This window comes from Mastomys coucha, unplaced genomic scaffold (assembly GCF_008632895.1).
Source record: "Mastomys coucha isolate ucsf_1 unplaced genomic scaffold, UCSF_Mcou_1 pScaffold3, whole genome shotgun sequence".
NCBI lineage: Eukaryota > Metazoa > Chordata > Mammalia > Rodentia > Muridae > Mastomys > Mastomys coucha.
This window is the reverse complement of record NW_022196909.1, coordinates 58,163,175-58,177,698: the sequence shown is the minus strand read 5'-3', so window position 1 is coordinate 58,177,698 and position 14,524 is coordinate 58,163,175. Positions and strand designations below refer to the sequence as shown.

The 14,524-nt window shown below is 41.6% G+C and overlaps 1 protein-coding gene across 1 annotated transcript in view; it reads right to left on the bottom strand.

Annotated features, from left to right (window-relative positions):
- Pla2g7 (phospholipase A2 group VII) overlaps nt 1-14,524 on the bottom strand; it is a 49,714-nt gene that overhangs the window by 9,387 nt on the left and 25,803 nt on the right. The window contains exons 3-9 of the mRNA XM_031346821.1: nt 12,226-12,347; nt 11,705-11,849; nt 9,745-9,838; nt 7,794-7,862; nt 5,685-5,808; nt 3,196-3,309; nt 1,586-1,677 (exon numbers count right to left, since the gene is read on the bottom strand). Coding sequence (XP_031202681.1) covers nt 1,586-1,677; nt 3,196-3,309; nt 5,685-5,808; nt 7,794-7,862; nt 9,745-9,838; nt 11,705-11,849; nt 12,226-12,347 — 760 coding nt within the window. The remainder of the gene's footprint in view (nt 1-1,585; nt 1,678-3,195; nt 3,310-5,684; nt 5,809-7,793; nt 7,863-9,744; nt 9,839-11,704; nt 11,850-12,225; nt 12,348-14,524) is intronic.

Below are 14,524 nucleotides of genomic sequence, written 5' to 3'. Positions count from 1 at the left end.
AAATTAAAAATCAAACTCTCTTCTTCCCATTAAGTCTGGTCCTGTGCTCCCTAGACTTTCTGAAAATCTGTCCATATGCAAAGAAGATGCCAGCAGAGAATACCCTTATAGTGAGTGGAAACATCTCAAATGGTCCAGCCCACTCCCTAGATAGACCATTCTATGTGAGTCTAGAATGAAGTCATTCAAGAAAGGCAATGTTTCTATGTGTTAGAAAACCTGGGGTCTTGTCTGACTTTTGCCCAAATAAATCTGTGGTGTTGCATCTAGCCTCACCTGAAAGATGAAAGAAAAGAAGAGCTAATGAAAAAAAAAAAACCCTAATGCTTAGGGAAGATTGTAAAAATGGTGTCAATATTATCACATACATGTCACAGAAAAGACATAAAGATGAAGTTTTAAGTGAAAGGTTAAATTCTCTATAGATAAATAAGGACAATGGGGATGGGCAAGAATGGGTTAGAAAACTGCTTTTAAAATTAGCTTATAAAGTAGCAGGATTCTGTATGACGTGCTCATGCATACTTAGTTTGGGATGCCCCTCCCTCTGCTCTCTCCATCTCCATCCACACATCCCCACTTAAACCCTCAATGTCTCAGGTTTTATTGAGTTCCCTACTCCTATCCCTCAGAGCCTCTGCCTCACTGCTCACGAGACTGTTTCTAGTTTTCTGGCCTCTACACACATTCACCCCAATAGTGCTAAGATCCATATTTGAGAGAGACATGAATATACATAAAATATACAAAGAACTCAAAACAACTAAATAACAAGAAAACACAACAACAAAAAAACAAGGTAAGGATGGACCAAAATGTACCAAACCAAGAGTTCTTGAAAGGAAAGTAAATGGCTAATAAGTACTTTTAAAGGCATTCAACATCTTTAGCCGTTATGGAAATTATGCAGATTAGAATTACATTGGGAGGCCATTTCATCCCAGTGAGAATCAACAAATGCCAGCAAGGGCTGGGGGGAGGGGCAGCCTTATTCACTGTTGGTGAGGGTGTGAACTGCTGCAGGCGCTTTGCAGGAGGCTTCTGAAAGGCAGAACATATTGCTACCCTGTGACTCAGCTATACTAGTCCAGGGCATACAAAGGACTCTGTGTCCTGCTACAGAGATGCTTGAGCATCTGTGTATATTGTTGCTCTGTTCCCATGGAAAGGGAAAGGTTTCTGCCTAGGAAAATTTATAAACTTGATGGAGAAAAGAACAATAGCAAGGCTTGCACCGGAGAGATAGCTCGGTGGTTTAGAATGATTGTTTCTCTGGCCAAGGATATGGGTTGAATTCCCAGCATCCACTCTCTGTAACTATAGTCACAGGGCATTTGACGCTCACTTCTGGCCTCTTTCGGCACAAAGCATACACATGGTGCACATGTGTGTAAGCAGGCAAAGCATTCATACGTAAAATGAAACCAACAAATAAAAAAAAAATAAAAACCAATAGGATCTATAGACCCCAAAAAATCCCTTAATCCACTGGAATTTCAGAAAACCGGTTAACTGTCCTGTGTTACTTACAGGTGTCCTCTCTCCCAGTTATCTTCAGCTGTTTCGCTTTGTCTTATTCTCTTACCTGAATCTCTGGTCTTCACTAAGGGCTTGAATAACTGTCGCTCCTCCAAAGGAATGTCCCATCACAGCTATTCTATTCTCATCGATAGCATCCTGGATGAAAAGGCAGGACAGCGAGTTACCATCTCATCTGGCATTAGAAGAGTGCATTAAATAATTCTACTGTGCAATCATTTTATTCACTTCACAGGTCTGGATAAATAACATAGAATGTGTGCGCATGCATGCGCGCGCACACACACACACACACTCAGAGATAAACTTATTGGGCTTCATCACCTACATCTGAAACTACCCCCTCTGATACCGAGCCCCCTTGATGAGTTCTGTCTCACCTTATCCCATGATTATCAGCGTATTCATCTTACACATATTTCTTGAATACCTGCCACATCAGACACTATAGTCTCATTTTTAGTGAGCTCAGCTTATCGAGGAAGAAAATGATAGCAATTTTTGATAATATGCAATGCACACAGCATAACACCCTGAGACCAAGGAGCACTATCGTAGTAAAATAGCCAACCCAGGCTCTATAAAAGCCTGGGGGCTTCTCAGAGGAGGTGATGTCTGACTTGAGTGTTGAAGATTAGACAAGAGTTAGTGAAAAGGAAGTACTTGTGTCAGGCTAAGGGAACATATATAGAAGCATGAAGACAAAAGAAGGTGGCTTGTTGAGCATCCCCTCTTGGTTGTATCTAGAGAAGAAACCATTATCTTATCCTCAAATCAAACTACTTCTAGTTCCCTCTGCCCTGGACTTTCTACCCCTCAAGTCATGTCATTCACACTTACAAACACACTTACAACTCCCAGGCCCCACCAAATGTCATTCAAAACATTTGGCCAACTCTTCCAAGATCAGCTTAAAATGATGCCATCATTATTCAATAAATTATACGTATATATATGAATATATGTATATATATGAAGTTGAAACCATATGAAACTGCACTTTTCAGCTCAAAATGTCAATTTTTATTTACATAAAATTCAACCTGGTATAGATCTCACTGGTGCCTGATTTGCATGATTGTAAGCACGCATGTGTGTATGTGTGTGTGTGTGTGTCCATGCCCATTCTAATTCAGTATTATTCTCTTGCTGTGATAAAATATCCTGGAAAAAAGTCAAAATGAATGAGAAAGGGTTTATTTTAGCTCACAATTCCATGTTTATAGTTCATGATGGCATGGAGGTCAAGATGGGAGGACATTAAAACAGCTAGTCATATTGCATCAACAATCAAGTGCAGAGAGAAAGTAATGTATGCATTTACCTGCATGCTAGTTTCTCTGGCTTGTGCTTAGCTGGTCAGGACCCCCTGCCTAAGGATTAGTGCTGCCCACAGTGGACTAGGTCATCCCCCATCAATTAACTTAAGACAATCCCCTACAAACATACCCACAGACCAACCCAATGTAGACCATTGAGTCTCTCTTCCTAGGTGATTTTAGATTGTGTCAACTTGACAAACAAAGCCATCTATCACAAAGCCTCTTCTCATGGACCTTGTAATATAGCAGAAAAGAAGCCTAAATAAATAAATAAATAAATAAAACAATAGAAACACAGTCCAAGGAAGAAAGAGCTCTGTTAAAAAAAATTCACCTTTAGCTGTTTCAGATCAAAAGCTGAACCTAGTACATTCTCTTTTGGGTTTCCATGCTCAATGTCAAGAATCACGCTGAGAGCCTGGGAACATTCTTTTGCTCTTTGACGAACCTAATACAATAAATAGAAGGAAAATGATAATGTAAGATATTGTGACACCTTAATGTTTGTGTAGAGTTGCCTGTGGGAGAAATGGTAGTTACACACTGCAAACATTTCATTGAAAAGCGAAGGAAATATAAGCTAGAACTGTGGCTGGGGGTTCCAGTTTGGGTACCAGCTACAGCTAGGCTCAGCTCACCTCTGACTTAGCCACTGTGGGAATTCTTCGGGTTATTATTTTTTATTGTATGGCAATGGTGGAGGCAATATGAACAGTCTATCCATCCCAGAGAGGATGCCAACAGATCAAATGTTTTATTAGCATCACTTACGTGTGTGTGTGTGTGTGTGTGTGTGTGTGTGTGTGTGTCCCTTGAGCTGTAGAACAGTCTTCCAACCAACAGAGGCTCCCTGCCTGTGCAGCCTTAGGAGGGAGCTTGTGAGGCTTGTAACTCTCTGAGCTTCCCTGGGTCTACATTCCCCCTGGAAAGGAAGGTTTCCTAGTGGCACAATAGCCTACATCAGTGAAATGTTTGTGGGTCTAACTACTATGTTACATACCAAGATAAAGAAGTAACCTGTGCACTTTATCTCAAGTAACCATTCCAATGATCACAAGAGACAGATACTGTTATTTACTATTGTGTAACACATCAAAGCACAAGATTTGCTTAGCCAGGATCTCCCTACTACCAAGTGATGGAGCCAACATCCACAGACAAATGGATTTTAAGGCCTATACACTTCTTTTTGAGAGGGAGGGGGAGGGCCTCATTAAGTAGCTCTGGATTTCCTGAGACTCACTATGTAGACCAAGATGGTCTCCCACTCAGAATTCTGCCTGCTTCTGCTTCCTGAGTTCTGGGATCAAAGATGTATACCACCACACCTGGGCAAGACCTGTACATTAAAGACCACTGTATGTTATCTCTCCGAAATCCCTTTAATAAAGCCTCTAGGGTTGAAAATCTATTCAGCCTGTACATTGCCCAACCATTGTCAGAGAGACGTCCTCTGGCAGCTGATGGGAGCAGATGCAGAGACAGACAAATATTAGGAGAAGAGACAGATCAAATTGAAGATTTCCATCAGGTCCTTCCCTTTGGAACTCAGAGAACCCTGAACAAGCTATATATATATATATATATATATATATATATATATATATATATATATATGTGTGTGTGTGTGTGTGTGTGTGTGTGTGTGTATATATATACACACACATACATATATACATATACCTATATATGTATATATATACACCTATATATATATGTATACGTATACATATATAGGTGTATATATATACCTATATACATATAGGTGTATATATATATGCGTATATAGGTGTATATATATATAGGTGTGCATGTGTATATATGTATATGCACATATGTGTATATATGTATATATATACCATCAAGCTAAAACTGTATGTCTATATACACACATATATATATATATCAAGCTAACAACCATAACATACATATATATGTATGTATATGCATTGTATATACGTATACATACACGCACAGCTATAACATACATGTGTACATATATACACATACGACTATAATATATGCATATATGTATATATGTATATATACATGTACAACTACAACATACATATATATATATATATATATATATGTATATATGCATATACAACCATAACATACATACTGGGTTGCCTTGTCCATTTTACCATGTTAAGATAAATAAATGACTTGAAGGTTTGTGCCTAATTGTCTTTTGTAACTTGTTTTCATGGTGTTTATTTGTTGTCCCTGGGAGGCCTGCTCTTTTCAAAGGAAAATGGAGGAGGTGTGGATCTCATGGAGAGGGGAGGTGGCAAGAGGGATTGTGGGAAGTGGAAAGAGGGAAAACTGTGGTTGGGACATAATATATGAAAGAAAACTAATTTTTTTTTTTTTTTTTTTTTTGGTATTTTCAAGACAGGGTTTCTCTGTATAGTCCTGGCTGTCCTGGAACTCACTCTGTAGACCAGGCTGGCCTCGAACTCAGAAATCCTCCTGCCTCTGCCTCCCAAGTGCTAGGATTAAAGGCATGCGGCACCATCACCCAGCGAAAGAAGACTAAATTAAAGAAGAAAAAAAGAAAGCATGTTCATCTATTTTCTGTTGGCTTTAAGATTCAAAATCTAGACACTTTAACAGAAGAGAATTCTGAATATCATTGTCATTTCGAAGAGTAATTTTGTTTTTCTGTGAATCAGACCTCTCAATAAAAGGAATTTTCAGCAGTCAGAGAGTCTTCTGACAGATCTTTATGGGTAAGCGGAAGAGCTAATAGCGTTAACAAAGGCCGCCATTTTCTTTGTGCTTGAAGGCCATCACGCTCCTTCTCTCACTGAAATATACCTGCTCTTTCCGAACTCTTCCCGACTCTTCTTGTTTTATCTTTTTCAGGTAAAACCAGGACCTGTTTTCCAGTTTTGCAGCCGCCTGGTCTTCAAAATAGTAAGTTGCTGATGCGGATCTGTCTCTACAACACACACAGATTTAATTACATCCCATTCCTCATAGGACCACCTTCCTTAGCTCCATCCTTGATTCTATTTTCCTCTCATCTGTTGACTTCCCTTTCCTTTTCCTCTTTACTTCCCCCCACAAATGAAAGAAGACCCCAAGGAGGGTCCATAGAAAACATCTACCTGCCCACTATAAAGTGACAAGCAAATAACACCTCCATGTAACCCAGTTCTGGAAGGCAATACTAGGGCTGTGTTCAGAAGCCATTCTTATGAGCTGCGGACCCAGCTCAGTGGTAAGGTATTTGCCTAATATGTACAGTGTTTTTTCCAATCCCATGTGCCATGAAAATAACACAAAACAGAACAGAACAAAACAAAACAGCTCTCTAAAATCAAATTCCTGCATTGCTCAGTAATAGCTGTCTGACTTTGGACAAATTATCTTTGCATCTTCATTTCTATCTTGTGTGAAAGGAATAAAATGTCTATCTCATAGGATTGTTACGAAGTCTAAAATGCAGAGTACCCAGACCGTGCCACCAGAGCAACTGGTATGCAACAGCCAAGGTTGAGAATATCCAAACCCTGGAAATCTCAAAATTTGATATTAGAATCTCATCCTGTTTAACCCCCTCTCTATTTCCGTGCCTGCCTCAGAGCACCTAATCAGGAGAACCCTACCAGGTGGTCACAAATTCAGTCACATAGCAGAGCCCCTGGAAGGACTCTCCACGCATGCTAATGCGTCATCTCAGTATCTTAGCTTTAAGCCACTGACCTTCTGAAAAGACACAAGAAACCTGCACATCAAATCCTACACTCTCCTGACCTTATGAGGAGTCAGAGCAGTTAGTACTCCCTCCCCCTGACGATCCCCCTGACGGTCCCCCACACACAAATGCCAGCCTTGAGAATAGAGGAAAAGCAGCATACCCTAGCCTCCTGTCACTGAAACTCACACCTCTTTTGATTAACAACCAACATTTCTCCTGTGCAGATGGCTCCTGCCCTTGAAGGAAACAGGGGAACAGAAGCCAGTACCCTTGAAATGATAATAGCCCACTCCTAGAGTATGAAAAAGAGACAACTAAGTGTTCCCAGACAGCGTGGCCAGTTGTAAAACTACACCAGCTTCTGATAGCACAAGTTAATTTTCCCAAGTCAGGAAGGTCCCTCACGGTTCTGCCCCGATGTCTGCACGAGTGTTATCAGGCTTGAAGGACGGCATTCCTTTACCCTCTCATATAATACCAAGGTTTGAAACCCCTGCTTGCAGTTTTCTCTTTTATAAATTCCTTTCACTTAGACCTGGGGGTTCACTCTCTTTCCTGTTCCATCAGGAAGGTTGGTGGCCCAAGCTTGAGCTTGAATAAAGACCCTCATGTGATTACAGAGGGGTGTGATTCCTGGTGGTCTCTTTGGGGTTTTTACAATCTGGACACAACTTCTTCCACCCTGGATATTCTCATCCCTCAAACTATATAACCCTTGATTCACCCCTGAATAAAAGGTATGTGTTCAAACCCACCCACCAGTAAAGAAATAAGAACAAGTTAAGATCCTCAGAGAAGGCCTTCTTTCTCCCCAACCCCCCACTACCCCCCTTTACCCTCCCTGGCCTGAGCCTAGTATACAGTGGGGCCCCAGAGAGAAGAGGCAGACCTTGGACCCCACCTATGCCAGACTTCCTGGCCTCTCCAAGCTGGTGTACCGGCAGCACTTAGGCACCCCGGAGAAGAGACACGGAACTGGAACCCCACTAAATGACTGAGGTAGTGTGTATGAAAACCTGCAGCTTAGTCCATGACAGACCTTCATAGATCTCAGAACATGAACTATTTTAAAGGTCTTGACAATGTAGTTGGTTATCCTTTTGTTCCCATCATGTAAAATCCACCCGTGGTTTCTGTGAGCTTATAGCACAAGTTTAGTTAAGGATGTTAACATGGTTTTCTTTTTGTTTGTTGGTTAGTATTTGGCATACACAGGAACATACCTGTGTTCGACAGTGGCCACTATAAACCCATTAGATGCCAAGCCAATGCCAATAGCAGAATAAATCGTCCTGGAAATCAAAAAGCAGGAAACATAATTACCAACCACGATTATAAACCTAAGTCCAGTAAGAAAATGGGGAACATGGAGCCCATTACCCGCTGTGTCAGCACACTGAAGAGCTCTCATCTTCAGAGAACTTACCCCTTAGGGGGCAGCTGGCAATGGGAAAAAGGAGGCTACTGCATCTAGTGAGAAGAGAGGATACTGCTAAGCACCCTACGACACATGGATAGGACCTCTAAAGCAAGCAATTATTCTGTCTAAACTGTCAAGAATCCTAGGTTAACAAAATAGTGAATATGAATAAAGAACACTGAGTTAATACTATAGAGATTACAAATAGTGATTTTTGAGAATTGATGCAGACCCCTCTATGTACACACTCATGCGTGCACACGCACGCACGCACACACACATACATGCATGCACAGATTTAACTACTCTCCTCCATTCCTTACCTGACCACCTTCCTCAGCTCCATTCTTGATTCAACTTCCCTCTTATCTATTGACGTTCCTTTCCTCTTCCATCCACTTTTTTGTTTTTTAAATAATAGAGGAACATAAGGAAGTGCCGGAAAAGGATCTGACTGTCTATTATCTAGTGACTTGGAAAAATCCCTTCTGTTATCACAATCCCAGAAGGCCATGTGGGGACCATTTCAAAAAGCTTTTTTCATGAGTTGGGAACCCAACTTAGTGGTAAAGTGATTCAAGTTTAGGGTTTTTTTTTTAATCTTTGTTACTTCTTAGCTATAAAATTTTTAGATAGTCATTCAATGTTGTTGTCACCTATAAAACAGACCTCAGAGCAAAGGCTTACACCTAGAACAGAGGAGGCAAGGGTTTCATTTTTTATGATGTAATTTTTTTATTTCTGTGTGTATGTGTATGTGTATGTGTGTGCAGGTACCTGCCAAGGCCAGCAGAGGGCACTGTAGCTTAGGAGCTGGAGTCACAGGTAGTTGAGAGCTACCTGACTTGGCTGCTGGGATATGAGCTTAGGTTCTCTGTCAGAGCAGTGAGTGCTTCTATAATCACTGAGCCATCTCCACAGCTCCCAGATATAAAGTTTTGACAAGGTAATGAACGTAGGGAGGCAGTATATAGGAAGGTAGGCCAAACCCCACTACTTCCTAGCTGCTTGTCCTCCATCAAGCTCTTGTTTCTTCTCAGCTGTGGCTCTTTATCTGTGAAAGGTGGTCCTCACTGAAGGCCAGTGAGTGCAAGCATCTTCAGGGCCTTGAACTTATTAACATCAGCATGACTACTTAACATGTGCTTACTGTTATGGAATTGATCAAACTAGGAGTGGAAGCTAAATGACTGTGTGCTGAAGATCGCGTGCACACTCACTCCATATGCACATTCCCTACCTCTTCCTCTCATCATGTATTCCACGGTCAATGTAGGAATACAAAAGAGTTGTCTAGGAACTGATACCTACTGCCAACAGCACAGGAGTGGAGGTGATCTAGTGTGGAGCCTGGAAGACTTGCCTGCCTCGGCTTTGTGAGAAAGACAACATCTCAACTCGGCTGTTACAGTCATTGACAATGTTGAAGTTGACTGGGTGGGGCTGTACTCCATGAAAGCTTTTATATAGGTGGCTGGCTAGATCTGGTTCTTGAATCCCCATTTGCCAAGCACCACTGCGGCAGAAATCAGATAATTTTCCAGACTATGGCTACAGTGTTGAAGACTGATTTTCAGTGTAGACACTCCCCAACTTCCCAGCAGTCCCACAGTCAGTTCTTAGGGAACTCCAAGTGTCCAACATGGGCCAACACTACATTCTGGAATCAGTTTTTTTTTTTTTTTTTTTTTTTAAGAAATGGATCTAGTCAGTGACAGCTTGGGACTAACACCATCTATCCTCCCAAGTATTACCTGAAGGCTCCGAGACCATGAGAAAAGACAATTAGTGGGTATTTTTCTCCAGTCCTCAAAGGAGAATTCCAGCTTGCAGGAGTTGTCAAAGAACCTAGGCAATAGTGGAAGGTAAATCAGTGTTTCCTGTGGCTTGAATACTGCTAGTTCATTTAATTTACATCTCCAAAGCACAGATTCCCAAACTGTAGAGTTTTAACTATGATTTTTACAAATTAGTAAAAGCCAGATACTAGATGCTCACCAACCAGGGACTTCCATTTGCCTTTTTACCCATAAGCTCATCAATTACGAGTCCTGACTGCCACTAAACTTACAAGGGAGAGATTTTCCTGTTCATAGGTATATTCTGAGAAGACACTAATTATTACTATTTTGAGGTTTTTGAAATAACATTGAACATTTAATTTTAAAACTAACCATCCAATAAGCTTAGACCATTGTACTGAGAACCAGGGCCTGAGAACCAGAGACTCATCATGGTGAGTCCAGCAAAAGATGGAAGGACCAGGACTCGACACACCAGAGGAGCTTTTCATGAGATTTGCCATGGGGTAGTTATTAGCTTTAGGCATGGTCCTCAGACTCTTCCAGTTTCAAATTGATTCCTCCGTTGTAAAAGGGAGGGAGTGATTAGGATCTTGGATAGTTTCAATGAACTCGTATCTAACTAGGCTTTATATATAAAGTGCTTATCCAGTTGCATAGGGAACAACTCAAAGCTGGAAAACATCGCCTCCCTTTGACTAGGTTGTTTTCATCACTGTTTTGATCATTTGTAGGCCATTTTCTCATTGCAAACAAAAATGCAGTCATGAAGACTGACTGATGGGTGCTATGGAAGTGCTCTATACCATACAGTACTATATTCTATTTTAGAATATTTTCCCATTGTAAAGCAATTTTCTGTGAAAACCCTAAGATAAGCTGACAAATAATTCCCAAAGCTGACAATGTTGAAGGATAAATTTGAAGGTGTAGTTAGCATATGCTCAAATTCACGCCTGATCTGGCAGATATTAGGAATGGAAAGTCTCCATTGGTAATAATGCAGACATAGTAAATGATGACTGCTGAAGACTAGCAGAGAGAAGTGGGTCCTTTGGGATGGGGGATGAGCACGAGGTAAGGTCTCTTCTTGTGATGAGTGAAAGTTAGCTGCTGGGTTTGGCATCTATCTTCTGGTTTTCTCTGATACAAAATGTATGGGGCAATCAATGGTCTCACCAGATAATTTGCCACTCTGAACACTGTAGCAGAATTCTCCCCTAATTAAATGAATAATAAAGATGACAAGAAGCTAATCACTGGGTGGGCCTTCTGGGTCCTAGAAAGGAAGAGGGAATGCAGGAGGAGGGCACTTCCTTTTGTACGGAGGAGAGCATGTGGTAGCTTTCACCACAGGTAGAAGAAGGGTCAAGCATAAGATGTTAGGGCAAGTCTGACATCTCCATCCCATCCTATTAAAATCTGAGTGTGTAATGATAAAGTACTTTTGCTTCTCTCAGTGTTGCCTAATTCCTTAAGAAATCTTGTCTTTCTGGCTAGGGAGGTCACTCAACTTGGAAAGTGTTTGCCTTGCATGTGGTGGTATAAGAACACCAGGCACACACCAGTGAGCCCAGCATTGGGGGACTCTGAGTCAGAAGGCCCCCTGGGGTTTGCTGATGAACCAGCCTAGCCTAACTGGTGAGTCCCTGGCTACTGACAGACCCTGCCTTATAAGAGGTGGGTAGACTATGTTTCTGAGATATAATACCTCAAGTTGTTGTCTGGACTCCAGACAAATGTATACCTTTAATGTATATAGTCTAAAAAAAAGAAAGAGATCCCACCCTTACCACCTTAGAAAATCTATGTCAGTATTACTACTAGAAACTCTTGTTTCTAACATATCTACATATGTAAAATATAGATAGGTATGCATAAAACTTCACACCAGGACCAAGAGAAATCTTACCATATAAGAGGTCTAAAATATTGCCTACAATGCTGGGTGTTCCAAGAAATATACTAAGACCCAAAAAATACTCTTTGTTTGGGATCCAAACAGTGTCAAGGCGACCTGGATCTTGAGCTGGGTAATACAAGCGCAAGAAGATGCTCTGTGGGAAAAGAAATGAACAGATTCTCAGTCAAACGCAGTCCAAGTAAGTGCAGTGCTTTCGATATTTTATTACCAGGGCCCAGATCCCTGTCTTTCCCTAAAAGGTCTAGGGAAGTGTTCAAGCTGCCAGGTGACTGGATATAACCCCAAGAGAGAAGATAGAATGATGAGGCTCTGAATAGAAGAAAAATCTGAGAAAAAAAATGAAATTCACTGGTAAGTTAATCAAGAATGGCACAGTAGCAAAGGCTGTTGCAACAGAGTTGCCTAACTCGTCATCCTCAGGCGTCTGCAGGGTCACGCTATCACCTGTGCTAGAGAGCAAGGGCAAGCAAGCCCTTAGGATTTAAGGAGAAGGAGAAGTAGGGCCTTACCTCGTTCCCATAACCGAACATCAGGTCTGTACAACCGACGGGGTAAGATCCATTTCCTTTGGGGATTTTACTATGGCCAGAGTTGACAGCAGACATCACCGATTGGAGCTTATGAAACATGACTGAAAAATAGGTTCATGTAATTTCATGTAAACACACAGCAGTAACCCGTCCACCTAAGAATAGATGCTAGGAATTCCAAGGCAATGAAGTACTGCTCATAGTTTCTGACCTCGTGTGTGTGTGTGTGTGTGTGTGTGTGTGTGTGTGTGTGTGTGTGTGTGTGTTTTGAGACAGGGTTTCTCTGTGTAGCCCTGGTTGTCCTGTAACTCACTCTGTAGACCAGGCCAGCATGTTTACACTTCTTGTGCATCTGGACCTGACATCTTTCCACAGCATTATCAAAGTCAATGGTTCAAGATGACTCTAAATGACCACCTCCCATCTCCTTCCTCTCACTCTCTAACTGTCCAGTCTTATCCCAAATCCTAGAATTCTTAACCTTATGAATTCCAGGCTAGAACCCTGGGAGGCAAACAAGTCTCTACACAGTCTCTATAATTTGTTCTTAATTTGGAATAAACTGGATTCCAGACCCTAGTAGAATCAAAACTCTTAAAGCTTATAATTAACCAATCAGATTTATGTATCAATAAAATCATAATTAACAAGATGGCAATACATTAATTTCAGAGCCAATTAATAATGATAAAAGCTTTTCCCAATTATTCTAATCTTATGATATCATAACTACCAGTGGCTGGTTCATGCCATGCTGGTTCACATCTGCCTCCATTCTCCTACCCCCTCCTGGCTGCTATGCTCTCCTCTGCAACTTTTAGCTCCTTCTCCCTTTCCCCTTTCCAATCACAGGCTTCCTGCTGCCCTAATGTAATTGGACAGGGGAAATTCTACAACACAACCATAATCATTTCTTCTTCAGAATCAGGAATTCTGTATGTGTAGAATATTTCACAATGCCGAGAATGATGACAGCTACTGCTCAGGTGCTGGCCCTCCTAGTCTTAGCACAGCCTCTGACACACCAGGCTCAAAATAATTTTGTGGGAAGGAGGGGAACTAAGCTGAAACACCACCAACCTCCTTTGTCCTTCATTCAAACCCACGCATGTGTTCTTTGACCTGTCCGCTTCTGTCTGAAGCCTAAACCCTTCAATATCTCTACAACCGCCCTCCTTTCTAGACCTCAGTCAAACCATGACTTCCTTTTAGATGTTAGGTTCAAATAACAATAAATCCAGATTTCTACTTTTCCTGATACACTGAGCTGGGCCCCCAAGGTCCACTTGACTGAACTGTGAGGGCCAATTACTCTGAACACAGGCTTTGCCTAACACCCAGAACTATGTGAGGTGTGGCAGCATCATTGTCATGCATCATTGCTCAGCAAGGGTTTGAGTCTTGGCAACAATCTTATTCACATCCTCCACTGATGACTCATACGTGAAGTACCAGCCCGTGACAGAGGCTTTCAATACTTAAGGCCTCCTACACAAAGCTGATTCTCTGGCCAGCAGCATGGCTGTCACCTAGGGATTTAGAAATGCAGACTCTTGGGCTTAATTCGACTGAATGAAAAAGATTCAAAGTAGGCTGATTCAAGGTGAAGAAATGCTGTGTCACAGCCCAAATTCCTTGGCCTGGCACACTGGTAAAGCAGTGATAGGAGGCAGTTTCAGGAAAGACAGAAGGTAAAGCAGGGTAGAGCCCAGTATTGGATCTAGGTGGTTCTGTTTCAGATACCAGACTATGGTGGTCTGGCCTAAGCAGTTTAACTCTTTGCTCTGGTACCCACTGGTGACATGGGGCATAAAAGCCCTTAACCAGCCTGCAGGACAGCTGGGTGGAAAAAGATGAATGAAGTGAGGCTATTCATTGTGTGCTTAATACCAACTGTAGTCCGTAACTGGCAGTCAACTTCCAGAGCTTCCATGACTTCCTTCCTTCTCCAGAGCTGGTGAGGCCTTGCTTCCCTGGGGCTGGGGAGTCCTTAGAAAGGCTTAGCAGATCTAAACCACACTTCCACATTTTTCCAGGGACCATTCATGATTCCGAGCATTTCCTCAAAGGTGTTCTGTTTGTTTTGTGGTTTTGTTTTTGTTTTTTGTTTTTGCCTCCTATTGGTAAATATTCCAGGCCTTCTTTAGAATGACAAAGGGTTCTTCCACTTCCATTTCAGATTATCTGTGAAGTCTGGTTTGGTATAGCTGGGAGGTGACATGTCTAGAGAGTAACAGGGTAGATAATGCCTTCTGCCTTTCCTTTTGTGGTTGTCAGC